The sequence below is a fragment of the Jaculus jaculus genome, chromosome 19 (genome assembly GCF_020740685.1).
Source record: "Jaculus jaculus isolate mJacJac1 chromosome 19, mJacJac1.mat.Y.cur, whole genome shotgun sequence".
NCBI classification, from domain to species: domain Eukaryota; kingdom Metazoa; phylum Chordata; class Mammalia; order Rodentia; family Dipodidae; genus Jaculus; species Jaculus jaculus.
Genome location: NC_059120.1, coordinates 12,987,850 through 13,003,604, shown reverse-complemented (window position 1 = coordinate 13,003,604; position 15,755 = coordinate 12,987,850). Strand labels below are relative to the sequence as shown.

Sequence of the window (15,755 nt, the reverse complement as noted above, 5' to 3'; positions counted from 1 at the left end):
ACCTGCCTATTTTTTTTTTTTTTTTTTTTGTTGTGAAGGAGTCTCTTACTGATTCTGAGTTTGTCACTTGTGGTACCCAGCGATTCTCCTATCTCTGTTCCACACAATACCAGGATTACAGACATATATGACCACACTCAGCTGTTTATGTGGGTCCTGAAACTTGAAATTCAGGCAGTGTATGGCCTCCTCTGACCCTCATGCATTTGCAAGAAGCTCTTCACAGCCACACCACCTCTCTTACCCTAGAACATACTTCCTAATGCATCTGTTACCTGTATAAAGGTTATGAGTCAAAGTTCTGTGTGACTAGATTGTATGAACATGTATAATATGGGAGAAAATGTATGGATAAAACCAGTCATCAATAAGTAGAGTTATTACTTTTCCTAGGAATAAAAAGTTAATCAACGGAACCAAAGCATATGAGCTCCAATATGTAGTCAGATATGTTTAATGTTAATCATTCAGACACCTGTGCAGAGTTTTGAGGTACTTCTCACTGCTAAGGCTAAAAGTTCTCCGTCTGGTTAAGGAGTTTACTGTCCTCCCAGTTAGGACAGGAGGGTACTTTTTTTTTTCTTCTCTTTTTTTCTTTCTTTTAGTTCTCATTCTTAGTTGTGCTATTATTTAAGTTTTTTATTTATTTATTTTTTTTGAAAACGTAGGGTGTTTCCTCAGAAAATACTTGTTCATACATATTTGAGTGAGCATTATAAAGGACAAAACATTAAAAACAAGTAACAAAAACAAATTAAGAGGGATTTTTTCTTGCTGGACAATGTATAGTTTTACATTTTAATTTTTTCCTATATTCTCATTCATTTGATACTTTAAAAAATCTTTTTATTTATTTGTGAGCAAAGAGAGAAAGACAAAGAGATGGAAGAAAGGCATATAGAGAGAATGGGTGCACCAGGGTTTCCAGCCAGTGCAAACAAATTCCAGATGCATGTGCCACTTTGTGTATCTGGCTATACATGGGTACTGGGGAATCAAGCCCTGATCATTGGGCTTTGCAGAAAAGCTCCTTAATCACTAAGTGATCTCTCCAGCCCCTATTTGGTACTTTTTTCTCTTTCTTTATGAGAAAGAGAGAGAGAGAGAGAGAAAATGGACATGATAGGGTATCCAACCACTGCAAACAAATTGCAGACACCATGTGCATCTGGTTAACATGGGGTCTGGGGAATCAAACCTGGGTCCTTAGGCTTCACAGGCAAGTGCCTTAACTCCTAAGCCATCTCTCCAGTCCCCCATCTGGTACTTTTGATGATAGATAATATTGGGAATAATACATAAAGTCACTACAGATGATGTCATCCACAGTCTTCTCAAGGGAAAAGTGGTATTCCATTTCACTTGAATATTATTGGTGGAACCATGGGATTATCCATTTATACACACACACACACACACAGACAGAGCTTTGAAGGTCCCTTTAGAATTTCTCTGCTCTTTACAGCGTGGCCACACCAGAATGGTTCTTCCGAGTCGTAACTACTGTGTCCTGGCTCTTGCAGACCCAGCTGTACATGCACCTGACGAACTACTCTGTGAACAAGCACAACGAGCGATTTGAGCGTGATGAAACCGAGGACAAAGGCAGCAAGCGTTCCATCAAGTGGTTTACAGAATTCCTCCATGCCCATCAACATGATGTTGCCAAGTTCTGGAATGATATTTCAGTAAGATGACCCCATTCCACAATCAGAGCTATCTTTCCCTCAGCATTAATGTTAAACACCACCGAGCATTAAAAAGAGGAAAAAGAAAGGAGCAGAGCATGTTGGACTGGGCAGATGAGGAGGTTTCCGTGGAGGAGGTAGACTTCGCGGTGGATCTGGACAAGCAGGCGGTGTGCTGCTGGGATGGGGGGCAGTTCTAGGTGGGGGTAAAAGCACCAGCAAGGACCCGAGGCATGAGTGTGAGAAGTGTGTGTGCAAGAGTGACGTGCAGCCTTCCTGCTGAAATGAGTAGTCGGGGGTGGGGAGCTGGCTCAGCAGTTGAACGCGCTTGCTTTGTAAAACTTGCCGGCCATGGTTTGATTCCTTATTACCTGCAAAGGCCAGCTGCATAAAGTGGCATGTGTGTTTGCAGTTCATTTGAAGCAGTGGCATGAGGCCCTGGTATGCCCACTCGTTACACACACACTCTCAAATAAATTTGATACTTAATATACATCTCTCTTTCTCTCCATATATATTACAAAAGTGGGCCAAATTTTAGGTCTAAAAATTAAGGCATAACTTGATAGGGATTGGGAGTCCTTCAGTTACTAATGGAAGAGAGAACTATGACCAAGCCCATTCTTGTGAAAGATATCTGAAGTTAGGAACAGGGGAGGTTAAAGCAAAGACCAAGAGTAGACCAAGATGTAGTGGAGGTGACAGTAATGGCCTGACCTGAACCACAGTGGAACAGGTGACAAGCAGAGGGTGAACTGAATGTCCCGTTTGGAAATGACAGGTTTGGGGTCCTTCTGAAGTTTCAAGGAGGAATTCTAGGGAGGGTGGGAGCAGCATTATCTGAAACAGAGTAGGCAGGGATGTATTTTAAGGCAGTGTGGGCGGGTGAGATGGCTCAGTCTCCACGCGCTTGCTGTGCAAGCAGGAGGACTGAGTTTGCATCCGCAGCACCCACATCCAAGCCAAGTGTGCACATCTGTAACCTAAGCTGTGGGGCGGTAGAAACAGAACCTCGGGCTTGCCTGGCTGGCTGTGTAGCCAAATCACTTTGTCCCAGGTTCAGTGAGAGAGGCTGTCTCAAAAAATAGGGTGGAGAGTGACTGAGGAAAACACCCAACTGTTGACCTCTGGCCTCCATACATACATGGACACACACGTGCCCACACATATATGACCACACATGTACAAATGCTTACCACACACACCTGCCAAAAAGCAAAAACAAAACAAAACAAAAAGCTTGGTTTTGAAGACAGGAAAGAACATTGGATTATATATTCATTCATTCATTCATTCATTCATTCACACAAATACACTGTCAGCCCTTAGATGAAGCCTTTAGCTCAGTGCGACCCATAAAATTTAATATTCCCTCTGATATTCTTTTTTTTCCCCTTTATCAAAACTTGAACTTCCATGTGGGTTTGGCTCTTTGAGGAAGTTCTCAATGTGGATTTGGGTTTCCTTGGTGATGAAGGTAGAGGAAGAAGGAATCAAGCACAGAGAGTTGAGCACCTTGTGGATACTTTAGTTTTTAAGCAAAACTTTCCCAACCCAGTTGGATCAAAAGAAAGTATGGGGGCTGGAGAGATGGCTTAGTGGTTAAGGTGCTTGCTTGTGAAGCCTATGGACCTGAGTTTGATTCCCCAGTACCCATGTAAAGCCAGAAGCGCAAGGTGGTACATGCATCTGGAGTTTGTTTGTAGTGGCTAGCATCCCTGGTGCACCCATTCTTTCTCTCTAATAAATAATTTTTTAAAAAGAAACTTTGAAAGCAAGATGGATGGAGGGTATGGAAAAATTTTCTTTTAGTGCTGAAAGTGTGATTTTTTTTTTTTTTTTGAGATGACCCCAAGATGCCTAATGTGGGCCTCTTAAGCTCTGACACACGTCATGATCTCAACTTCAGACTGGGGGAACTTTGCATCAATTCTCGCTGTTAGTTAGAATGTACAATTGTTACTTTAAATACCAGGTAAACAAGAATCAATTTTTTAAACTTTTCTAGGCATTTTATTACAGTTATCAAACCATCTGCATATATGCTGTGATTGGAAAATTTGGGAGCTGTGTGTGCAATATCCTCTTGTTCTTATGATGTCCTTGGGTGGTTTACATTCGGGAAGAAAGAGACACAGTCTAAGCAACATGACTGTACATAGATGTGTCGAAAGTTCTGGAGTCAGCCTGGATGTCTGTCATGAGAGTCAGATTCGTCCTTGCCTTCCCGTGTTGCGTGCTCTTAGAGGCAGGAATTAGAAAGCTCAGATAATGAGCCCAAACCATGGAGATAGCCAGCTTATGCCCGTCTGCCTTACTCTTAGACTTATGTAAGATGACTTTGAAACGAGAATTAATAAGTCATCCAAGCAGGAGTACATTTCCTCATAGAACATGCTGGTGGCCAGTTCTGATATGGACGTTTTCCCAAACTACAAAAATTAACGCAGCACAAAGAAACGTGGCTCCCACTGGCCTGTTCTTTCTAACCCGCCTAGTGTTTCTCTACGTGAAGGTTCACGCACTTTATGGATGCTATGCTCCTTGGAATTTTTATTCCCCATCCCATTCTCTGTGGGGCCACATTTCTCAACTTTGATTTCATATCTCTTAAATGCTAGGCACTATGGTGGGCACTGAGAATAGGGCTGAAAAGAAGCAATACAAGGACCTCATTCTACCCAAAGAGAAAAGCATCAACTGGCTGCATGGTGTGCAACAGCATGATGGGTGGTGGTTTTTTACATGGCATGTGGTGGTCCTCTCTGAATAGCCAAGAGCCAGGCATGGGAGTAGAGGAAAAAGAGGGTTCCAGAAGGGGGAAGAACTAAAAAGACCTGAGGTAGGAGGAGATGAGACTTACTTGAAAAGAACAATGAAGGGTTGGAGAGATGGCTTAATACTTAAGGTGCTTGTCTGCAAAGCCTAAGGACCTGGGTTCAGTTTCCCAGTACACACATAAAGCCAGGTGCACAAGATGGTGCATGTGTCTGGAGTTTGCAGTGGCTGAAGTCCCTGAAGTGCCCATTCTCTCTCCCTGTGAATCTTTTATCAAATAAATAAAATAATCGTAAAGAAAGCCACTCAAAGCCAGAGTGACCAGAAACACTAGCGGGCAGGGGGAGAGGTGGAGTGAAGTCAGAGCGGCACACAGGCTGGAGGCCATAGAGCCAGAGCGTCTGGCCAGAATGTTAGCTCATCTTCCCAGGCCATTCACGGTACATACGTAAGTGGCATACAGACAAGTCATCTGCATGTCTTTCCTCGCAACCCTTATAGGAATTGGTGGTGAAGACTCTGATTGTAGCTGAACCTCATGTCCTGCATGCATATCGAATGTGCAGGCCCGGTCAGCCTCCAGGGAGCGATAGCGTCTGCTTCGAGGTGCTGGGGTTCGACATTTTGTTGGACAGAAAACTAAAGCCATGGCTTCTGGAGGTAAGCTATTCTTTAAAAAGATAGAATTTTTTTTTTAAAGAAGTTACTGCAATCAATTGTTTTGTATTTTTACAAGTGTGCTTGGTGCAGGTATCCCAACTCACTGGAGAGCACGAAGCTTGGGTGCGGTATGTTGGAGGAAAGAGAATGAAAATTCTGGGTCTAAGACATTTCCAAGAATGAATCAGTGTGTTTCTGATTGCGTCTCCCAAATTAGTAGTGATAGATTTCCTAGGCCAGACTTGTGGGTGGACATAGATCGTGTGTGGGGCCAACTGTGCCCAGCAGAGTGTCTGTCTGCGTTCATGTACCTTCTCTGTACCATCTTCTCAGTGCCATGGCTCTGTCACTGCATGAGCGCTGGGTACTATCTTCGCTCTGGGTGGGTTCATCAACCCCACTCTCTTCTGTGTGTCACACTTCAGACACTCAGAGGAGAGGGGCTTTAGTTGGTCCATTACTCAGTACCCAGCACCTAACACTGATAGTGACATAAATTCTCCCTTCAGACCATCTGCCACGCCTGTGGCTTCTCGTGCCCAGACTGTCAGCTGAATGTCTTTGAGTTTGCTGCTTGTCTCAAGCATGGTCAGCTGTCATTACTTATCTTTGATTATGAAAGGGCACCTAGAAGCATTGAGAAAATATGGACCAATGTGGATAAGAAAATAAAAGTTACCTCTTCTGAAGAGGTTTGTGTTTCCTGCCAATCATGCTTGAAGTTACTTTATGAAACGGACACACTACCAATGGTGATAACCTTACCATGAGGCACTTTAGAAGGCTTGTCTCTCTAAGTTCCCTGGTCTGAGATCACAGAAAGAACCTTCCTGTGGCTACTGAAACACCTCATTTATGTTTATACAACTATTAGACAAATGGCACACATCTAGACAATGGATACGGAGTTATTTATACTTTAAGGATCATATTGGGACAGATGATGTAATTACCCACGATCATTTCACGAAGGGATTCTCTCTTTGTTGTGACTGAGGTGTTCGAAGTGACATTTACACTGTAAGGTTTGTGCAGGTGACCTGGATGAGCGCTAGGTGATACCCGAATACATGTTTTAAGGAAGAGCACTGTCCTAATTTGAGGGAGAGAGTGGAGGAGAGAAAGGGGAGGCCGACAGGGAGGGTGTTGTTGAGTTTCCGAATACATGTTTTAAGGAAGAGCACTGTCCTAATTTGAGGGAGAGAGTGGAGGAGAGAAAGGGGAGGCCGACAGGGAGGGTGTTGTTGAGTTTCCATGCAGCCTGGGCCGTGACGGGTGTTACGTACCCTAAAGGAGCAGTTCTCTGCTGGCTCTTCAGCTGTTCATATTTTGGCCCAGCTTGGGTCCAAGAGAGAGAACGGCGAGTCATTGCATCCATCCTTTCCATCCAGTGCTTCCTCTGGTGCTTGGACAGAAAAGCACTTGACTCTGAGCTTTAGGCCCTTCACTGGCCTGGAATTTTCACTTGAGAGTTACTGCTTTCTCACGGGAGCGCTTTCCTGGTCCTGACTCTGCTTCCTTCTGTCGCTGCTCTGGCCTTTTATCTCCTACGGAGTGCAGTGGAGAAGCGAAGGCCCAGGCATGAGGGGCAGCTGAGAGGCTTGTGGGAGCAGTGGCTCGATAAATATTTTAGTTAACTTTTACAAAAGCATTTGCCTTGCTGGAGCTTTCCATTAGCTTGCTAAATCAGAACTGACGGACTGGTTGAATTGTGTATTTCTGAATGGTTTAAAAATTCAAGATCACACGTTTCTTCATTCTTTATCCGTCCTCTTTATCGTTTCCACATCGGTCAGCACCATTAAAAACTGCACAGGCTCCAAAATATGTGTATATTGAACAATGCCTGTATTAAAATACTTTAAAAAAAGAGACCATGAAAAAGCCTTGCTTTCCCAGCAGTGTAGTGGCTCTGGATGCTCTGGCCCTCTGGCGCCATCAAGTGGAGAAGGTAGAAGATGCGCCTGAGAACGTCTTACCTTCTAGCTCATTAGCTCAACAAGGTAGTGGCAGAACGGCAGAAATTTTCACGCACATTTTACTTAGAATGGAAAATTGCCTTAGATTGTAGTATGCTGAAAATATTTTTTTTTATTTTTGAAGGTCATAAAAGGGTCTTGGAAGGTGAGGGTCTGAGAAAGTCTCCATGTGGAGCAAGTACCTATAACATAGGACCACCAGTCAGTTACAGATACTCTGTTGTGTGCATGGAAAGTTAATTAGTAATGTTTTGGCATATTATGGATTTTTAAAATAATTTTCACTTTTGCATACATTTAAAGAATTCTGCTTTTTTTTTTTTTCTTTTTTTTTGAGGTAGAGCCTAGCTCTAGACCAGGCTGACCTGGAATTCACTATGTAGTCCCAGTGTGGCCTTGAACACACAGTGATCCTCCTACCTCAGCCTCCCAAGTGCTGGGATCAAAGGTGTGTGCCACCATGCCCAGTGAATTCTGTAATGTGGAAGTCCATCATTTTTAGGTGTTGTCCCTTTTAGGATTAATGTAAGAAATGACAAGAAAGCACAAAAGTTATAGAGGAGGATCTCAGTTGGCTGGAGCTCTGTCTGATTCAGCTTCTCTGCCCCAGCCAGCGGGGAGTCAAACAAGGACTCGAGGAGAAGCTAACCTGAATGGGGGGAGGCAAACAGACACAAGAAGGAGACCAAGCTAGGTATTTGTCAAGGTCTCGAAGTTTATTTTTACACATAGGTTTTTATAGGGTTGTAGGGGGAAGGAGTCATAATCAGGCCAGAGATCACAGGGTTACTGGCTAAATGCAATTTCTTTGTTTCTTCATCAATTACCAGCAGCACCAGGAGAGGCTATCACCCAGGCGTAACAGCTTCTTCATTTCTGGTAATAGATCATTAGATGAGGCAATAGAAACTTAACTTGCTATATGGCGGTTTCTGTCAACATGGCCGAGGTTTGGTTCATAGTGCCCAACACTTCTCCTTTTCACCTTCTATTTATTTCTTTACCTTAATTATAAAACTCACTGAAAAGCACCAAGACAACCCTGTTTTTAAAAATAATGTTTATAAACAAGGTGTGGCAGTCCATGCCTTTAATCCCAGCACTTGAGAGGCAGAGGTAGGAGGATTGGGTCACCCTGAGATGACATAGTGAATTCCAGGTCAGCCTGGGATGGAGTGAGACCCTACCTAAAAAGGAAAAAACACAATATTTATCTGTCTTTCCACAAGTCAGTTATGTTGAATGAGTTTATTTTTTTATAGAACAAGTTATTTCATATTAAAGGTGAAAGAATGTTTAGTAGTAGATAAGAAAGAGGGAAATGAAATTGTTTTATTCCAAGACTTTCATCTTGGAATAAGGATATACTTCTAGGATATTCAACTGAAAGTTGGAGTGTTGGGCTGGAGAGATGGCGTAGCAGTTAAAGCACTTGCCTGAGAAGCCTAAAGGTCCAGTTTGGATTCCCCAGTACCATGCAAGTCAGATGCACAAGGTGGCATGTGTGTCTGGAGTTCATTTGCAGTGGCTGGAGGCCCTGGCCTACCCATCCTCTCTTTCTCTCTCTGTCTCTCCAATAAATAAATAAAGGAATAAATAAAATAGTAAAAAAAAAAAAGAAAAAAAAAGCAAAAAAGTTGGGATGCCATACTTAAGGAGTTTTAGAAAAAGCACTCCATAGATGCATTTACTCACTAGCTCCTGACTGGTGTATTTTATCACCTTGTTACATGCAGCCAAGTCATTGCTGCCCATTGTCTTACCAGTTTCAGAGTTGCTAATTCATATGGTTGAAACTTATTTTCATTGATCACTTTAAGATAGCAAATTAATAAACTTTCTCAAACTGATGTAGAGGGAATGGATGGTCTTATAATTTTTGAGTTATTTACTTCCCTTTCTGACCATATACAATAACAGGAATATGTTCACCCCTCTTTAGAAATTAACAAAGAAAAAAAGTCAAGAAACAAGTTATGTCTCCAAATGGGAGACCAAAACAATGTTGTTATATGTTTAATCATATATTAAGATAAAAAATTGGGTTATAATATAAAGCATGGTTAGAATAGACCTATATTTAGTAAATAAAATTATATATACAAAATATCAGACATACTAATACAGTATTAACAATATAATAGATAATGGTTTTGCAGGCAGTTTTGTGTTTGTTTTGCGTCTATATACTGTTATTTTCCTCAGCAAACTTATGCCGTATTTTTTTCTAGAGTCATGTTAGTCCTGGGTAGCTTTTTCTGTGTGACATGGCATTTCCTCAGGTACCCATTGTAGAATGCTTGATGTCATTTGTTTTGCCTCTGGACTAGTGTTCTTACAATGAATACCATTCCTTTTGGTTAAGACAGGTTGGTGATCAAGAAATGAAGCTGAAGTCATGAACTCATACTGAGGCAGTCTAACCAACTGACTTAATTTTCTTAAATATGTGCCTGGGGTTCGTGTACTGTAGCAAGAGGTCGTGGGTACCCATCATCCATCCATCCATCCATCCATCCATCCATCCATCCATCCATCTATCTATCTATCTATCTATCTATCTATCTTTATCTGTCTATCATTTATCAATCAATCATCGATCATCTATCTATATATCTATAATTTACCTCTCTCTTTTCTTACAAATGAGTAAATAAATAAGAACATCAACATTTCTCAAGATAACTCTTTTTTTTTCCCTTGGTGGTAACGATTCAACAAATAGTACTTCTTAGGTTTTTTGTGTGTTTACAGATTTTTTAATTAATTAATTTTTTACTAACAACTTCCATGATTATAAATAATATCCCATGGTAATACCCTCCCTCCCCATCCCGCACTTTCCCCTTTGAAATTCCATTCTCCATCATATTACCTCCCCATCTCAATCATTGTACTTACATATATACAATACCAACCTATTGAGTACCCTCCTCCCTTCCTTTCTCTTCCCTTTACATCTCCTTTTTAACTTACTGGGCTCTGCTACTAAGTATTTTCCTTCTCACGCAGAATCCCAATCATCTGTAGCTAGGATCCACATATGAAGGAGAACATGTGGTGCTTGGCTTTCTGGGCCTGGGTTACCTCACTTAGTATAATCCTTTCCAGATCCATGCATTTTTCTGCAAATTTCATAACTTAATTTTTCTTTACCACTGAGTAGAACTCCATTGTATAAATGTACCACATCTTCATTATCCACTCATCAGTTGAGGGACATCTAGGCTGGTTCCATTTCCCAGCTATTATAAATTGAGCAGCAATAAACATGGTTGAGCACGTACTTCTAAGGAAATGAGATGAGTCCTTAGGAGTCTTAGGAGTGCTATAGCTGGGTCATATGGTAGATCAATCTTTAGCTGTTTTAGGAACCTCCGCACTGATTTCCACAATGGCTGGACCAGATTGGATTCCCACCAGCAGTGTAGAAGGGTTCCTCTTTTTCCACATCCCTGCCAACATTTATGATCATTTGTTTTCATGATGGTAGCCAATCTGACAGGAGTGAGATGGAATCTCAATGTAGTTTTAATCTGCATTTCCCTGATGACTAGTGACGTAGAACTTTTTTTTAGGTGTTTATATGCCATTTGTATTTTTTCCTTTGAGAATGCTCTATTTAGCTCCATAGCCCATTTTTTGATTAACTTGTTTGATTCCTTATTATTTAACTTTTTGAGTTCTTTGTATATCCTAGATATTAATCCTCTATCAGATATGTAGCTGGCGAAGAATTTTTCCCATTCTGTAGGTTGCCTCTTTGCTTTTTTTCACTGAGTCCTTTGCAGTGCAAAATCTTTGTAATTTCATGAGTCCCAGTGATTAATCTGTGGTTTTATTGCCTGAGCAATTGGGGTTGTATTCAGAAAGTCTTTGCCAAGACCAATATGTTGAAGGGTTTCCCCTATTTTTTCCTCTAGCAGTTTCAGAATTTCAGGTCTGATGTTAAGGTCTTTAATCCATTTGGACTTAATTCTTGTGCATGGCGAGAGAGAAGAATCTATTTTCATCCTTCTGCAGATATATATCCAGTTTTCCCAACACCATTTGCTGAAGAGGCTGTCTTTTCTCCAATGAGTATTTGTGGCATTTTGATCGAATATCAGGTGGCTATAGCTACTTGGGCTTACATCTGGGTCCTCTATTCTGTTCCACTGATCTACATGTCTGTTTTTGTGCCAGTACCACGCTGTTTTTGTTACTATGGCTCTGTAGTATAGGTTAAAATCAGGTATGGTGATACCACCAGCCTTATTTTTGTTGCTCAATATTATTTTAGATATTCCAGGTTTTTTGTGAATGCAAATGAATTTTTGGATTGTTTTTTCTATTTCCATGAAGAATGTCTTTGGAATTTTGATAGGGATTGCATTAAATGTGTAGATTGCTTTAGGTAAGATTGCCATTTTCACAATATTGATTCTTCCAATCCAGGAACAAGGGATGTTTCTCCACTTTCTAGTGTCTTCTGCAATTTCTTGCATGAGTGTTTTAAAGTTCTCATTGTAGAGATTCTTTACTTCCTTTGTTAGGTTTATTCCAAGGTACTTTATTATTATTATTTTTTTTGATGCAATTGTAATGGGAGTGATTCTCTGGTTTCATCCTCTGTGTGTTTGTTGTTAGCATATATGAAGGCTACTGACTTCTGTGTATTTATTTTGTATCCTGCTACATGGCTGTAGGTTTTGATCAGCTCTAGCAGTTTGCTAGTAGAGTCTTTAGGGTCCTTTATGTATAGAATCATGTCATCTGCAAATAATGATAACTTGATCTCTTCCTTTCCAATTTGTATCCCTTTTATGTGTGTCTCTTGCCTTATTGCTATGGCTAAGACTTCCAGTACTATATTAAATAAAAGTGGGGACAGTGGACACCCTTGTCTTGTTCCTGATTTTAGTGGAAAAGCTTCCAGATTTTCCCCATTTAGTAATATGTTGGCTGTAGGCTTGTCATAAATAGCTTTTATTATATTGAGATATGTTCCTTCTATTCCCAGTCTCTGTAGGACTTTCATCATGAAGGGATGTTGGATTTTGTCAGATGCTTTCTCTGTGTCTAATGAGATGATCATGTGATTTTTATCCTTTAACCCATTTATATAATGTATTACATTTATAGATTTGCCTATATTGAACCATCCCTGCATCTCTGGGATAAAGCCTGTTTGGTCTGGGTGAATGATCTTTTTGATATATTCTTGTATTCTGTTTGCCAATATTTTGTTGAGAATTTTTGCATCTATGTTCATGAGGGAGATTGGCCTGTAATTTTCTTTTTTTGTTCTATCTTTGCCTGGTTTTGGTATCAGGGTGATGCTGGCTTCATAGAATGAGTTTGGTAGAATTCCTTGTTTTTCTATTTCCTAGAAAAGCTTAAGAAGCAATGGTGTTAGTTCTTCCTTGAAGGTCTGGTAAAATTCAGCAGTGAATCCATCTGGGCCTGGGCTCTTTTAGTTGGGAGATTATTGATAACTGTTTGGATCTCCATGCTTGTTATAGGTCTATTTAAGTGATTAATCTCATCTTGATTTAATGTAGGTTATATAAATCAAGGAAATCACCCATTTCTTTCAGCTTTTCATACTTTGTGGAGTATATGCTTTTATAGTATGTCTCTATGATTTTTTGAATTTCTTTGGAATCTGTTGTGATGTTACCTTTTTCATCTCTGATTTTATTAATTTGTGTCTCTTTTCTCTTTCTTTTGGTCAGATTTGCTAAGGGTTTATCAATCTTGTTTATCTTTTCAAAGAACCAACTCTTTGTTTCATTTATTCTTTGAATTGTTTTTTTTTTTTTTTTGTTGTTTCTATTTCATTAATTTGTACCCTAATCTTTATTATTTCTTTTCATGTACTGATTTTTGGTTTGCCTTGTTCTTCTTTTTCCAAGGCTTTAAGGTGAAGCTTTAGGTCATTTACTTGCGACCTTTCTAATTTCTTAATATAGGCACCTAAAGCTATAAATTTACCTCTTAGAATTGCCTTCATTGTGTCCCAGAGATTTTGGTATGTTGTGTTCTCATTATCATTTGACTCTATAAATTTTTTGATTTCCTTCTTGATTTCTTTACTGACCTATTCATCATTTAGTAGTGTATTGTTTAGTTTCCATGATTTTGTGTATGCTCTATAGCCTTTCTTGCTACTGATTTGTAGTTTAATTCCATTGTGCTCAGATAGAATGCAAGGAATTATTTCAATTTTCCTGAATTTGTTAAGATTTGCTTTGTGTCCTAATATATGGTCTATTTTAGGGAATGTTCCATGTGCTGCTGAAAAGAATGTAAATTCTGCAGCATTTGGTTGAAATGTCCTGTATATATCTGTTAGGTTCAATCTTTCTATGACTTCATTTAGTCCAGATGCCTCTCTGTTTATTTTTTCCTGGGATGACCTGTCAATTGATGAGAGTGGGGTGTTAAAGTCACCCATCACCCCTGTGTTTGGTGTAGATAACTCACTTTTACCCATTCTTATCTGAAACCGTGAGTGTATGGGGTAGCGTTGACAAGAGAAGCCAGGTAGCATTGGCAGAAGGAGCCTCGCCAGCACCTCAGGCGGATGCGGGTGCTCTCAGCCGATTCCCCGCTGCTTCTGGCCTTGCGGTGGAAGAGGTGTCCCAGTCGTCATGAACCTTCTGCCACGCACAGCTCAGATTCCTCGTGAAATCCTTGTACTGACTGGAAATGCCACATAAAGACTAATGACCCTTCAATATCTGGCTTATTCATTGCTTTTTCTGTCAATTTCAGATTAATAGAGCCCCGAGCTTTGGAACTGACCAGAAAATAGACTACGATGTCAAAAGGGGCGTGCTGCTGAATGCACTGAAGCTGCTGAACATCAGGTGAGTGACCCCGCCGCACCCCCATCCACGTGAAACGCCTCAGGTGAGTGACCCCGCAGGCCGCCCCATCCTCACGTGAAATCCCTCAGGTGAGTGACCCCGCAGGCCGCCCCATCCTCACGTGAAATGCCTCAGGTGAGTGACCCCGCAGGCCGTGCCCCATCCTCACGTTAAATGCCTCAGGTGAGTGACCCTGCCACGCCCCCATCCTCACGTGAAATGCCTCAGGTGAGTGACCCCGCAGGCCGCCCCATCCTCACGTGAAATCCCTCAGGTGAGTGACCCCGCAGGCCGCCCCATCCTCACGAAATGCCTCTTGCACGTTGGTGTGTGGAACTTCCCTAAAGTCATGGGATCTCTAAACCGCGTCCTGTACCCTCCTGGTTGCCCCGTACCTTGTCCCTGAGGCAACGTGGTGGCAGTGGTGGGTTCTGAAGGTGAGTGGACGTCCTGGAGGAGCCGCTCTGGGGCTTCCTCGTGTTACAGGAGGCGCGTCCCCAGGGGTCACCGAGACACGAAATCGCAGACGTGGACGGCTGCCCTACGTCGTCCTTCCTTGTGCCGTGCTGCTGCCAGCCTGGTAGAAGCTGTTGTTGAGGGACAGGGCTTTGCAAGCTGTCGACAGGGTGCTGAGGACTGAGTGATGTGTGGTGTGCTAGCGGCTGCCTGAAGAGTACTGAGCACAGATTTTCCCATGGCTGCTGCCACAGAGGGTTTTAAAAGCTTTTGGCTCATTCCTAGAGAACTTAGCTGGGGGAGACAGGAAGGTTGTGAGTTTGAAGTTGAGCTTCTTGAAGTCATGTACGAAGAGAGAACTTAGGGTTGGATTAAAGAACCTCTGAAGGTTATTCAGGCAGAGGGGCTTTATTCTGTCATTTGAGAACTGGGACATGGCTCCGTGGGTCAGAGCACTTGCTCTGCAAGCATGAGGACCCAAGTTTGCTCCTCAGCACCGTGACCACGCCTGCCTGTAACCCTGGTCATGCGGTGGCCTGGAGACTAGAGAATCTCTGGAGCCCTGTGAATCAGACTGGAGCCAGTAGCTCCTGGTTCAAAGAGAGACTGTGTCTCGAGGAAACAATGCAGGATGGTGATAGAGGGGGACACCTGACATTCTACTCTACTCTCCCCATGTTTGTGGGGGTTGCATACTTCTGCACTCAAATGTGTGTACACTGAACATGCACACAACCCATACCACATGTGCATCACACACACACACACACACACACACAAAACACCTTTACAAGAGTTATGGGATGCTTCCAAACAATTTTACCAATTATTTTCAAGCACTTAGCATGTGCCTGATCAAGATTTAGCTTTATGTGGAAAAACATCATAAAAACAGAGATGGGCAAAAATGCCTGCTTTTGCATATACATATGGCATTTTAATTTGTCTAATAAAAGGTGCACTTGTCTAAATTCCCTTCATATTTCAGTTATTACAAAGAAACGAGTAGAAAAAGACGGCCTTTGGTTTTGTTGTTGCCTGTATGAGTGTTAGATGGTTTTATAGTATTTAAACTGTATTTTATATGATGCTTACTGTCATGACTGAGCCTTATGTTTAATTGACAGGTATCTTTGACATATCTTTGGCATCACACATGTTGATTCCGATTCAGAAATTACATTTAGTTCTTTAAGAGGTGAGGGTAGAGGTGGAGCAATGGCTCAATGGTTAAGGTGCTTGCTTGCAAAGCCCAAGGACCCTGATTCAGTTCCCCAGGACCCACATAAAGCCAGATGCACAAGGTTGTGCATGCATCTGGAGTTCATTTGCACTGACTA

The 15,755-nt window shown here is 41.6% G+C and overlaps 1 protein-coding gene across 3 annotated transcripts in view; it reads left to right on the top strand.

Moving 5' to 3' along the window:
- Positions 1-15,755, top strand: part of Ttll7 (tubulin tyrosine ligase like 7) — a 131,345-nt gene that overhangs the window by 58,432 nt on the left and 57,158 nt on the right. For all 3 annotated transcript variants that reach the window (XM_045138494.1, XM_045138495.1, XM_045138496.1), the window contains exons 8-10: positions 1,524-1,688; positions 4,968-5,126; positions 13,865-13,959. In XM_045138494.1, the coding sequence (XP_044994429.1) occupies positions 1,524-1,688; positions 4,968-5,126; positions 13,865-13,959 (419 nt within the window). The remainder of the gene's footprint in view (positions 1-1,523; positions 1,689-4,967; positions 5,127-13,864; positions 13,960-15,755) is intronic.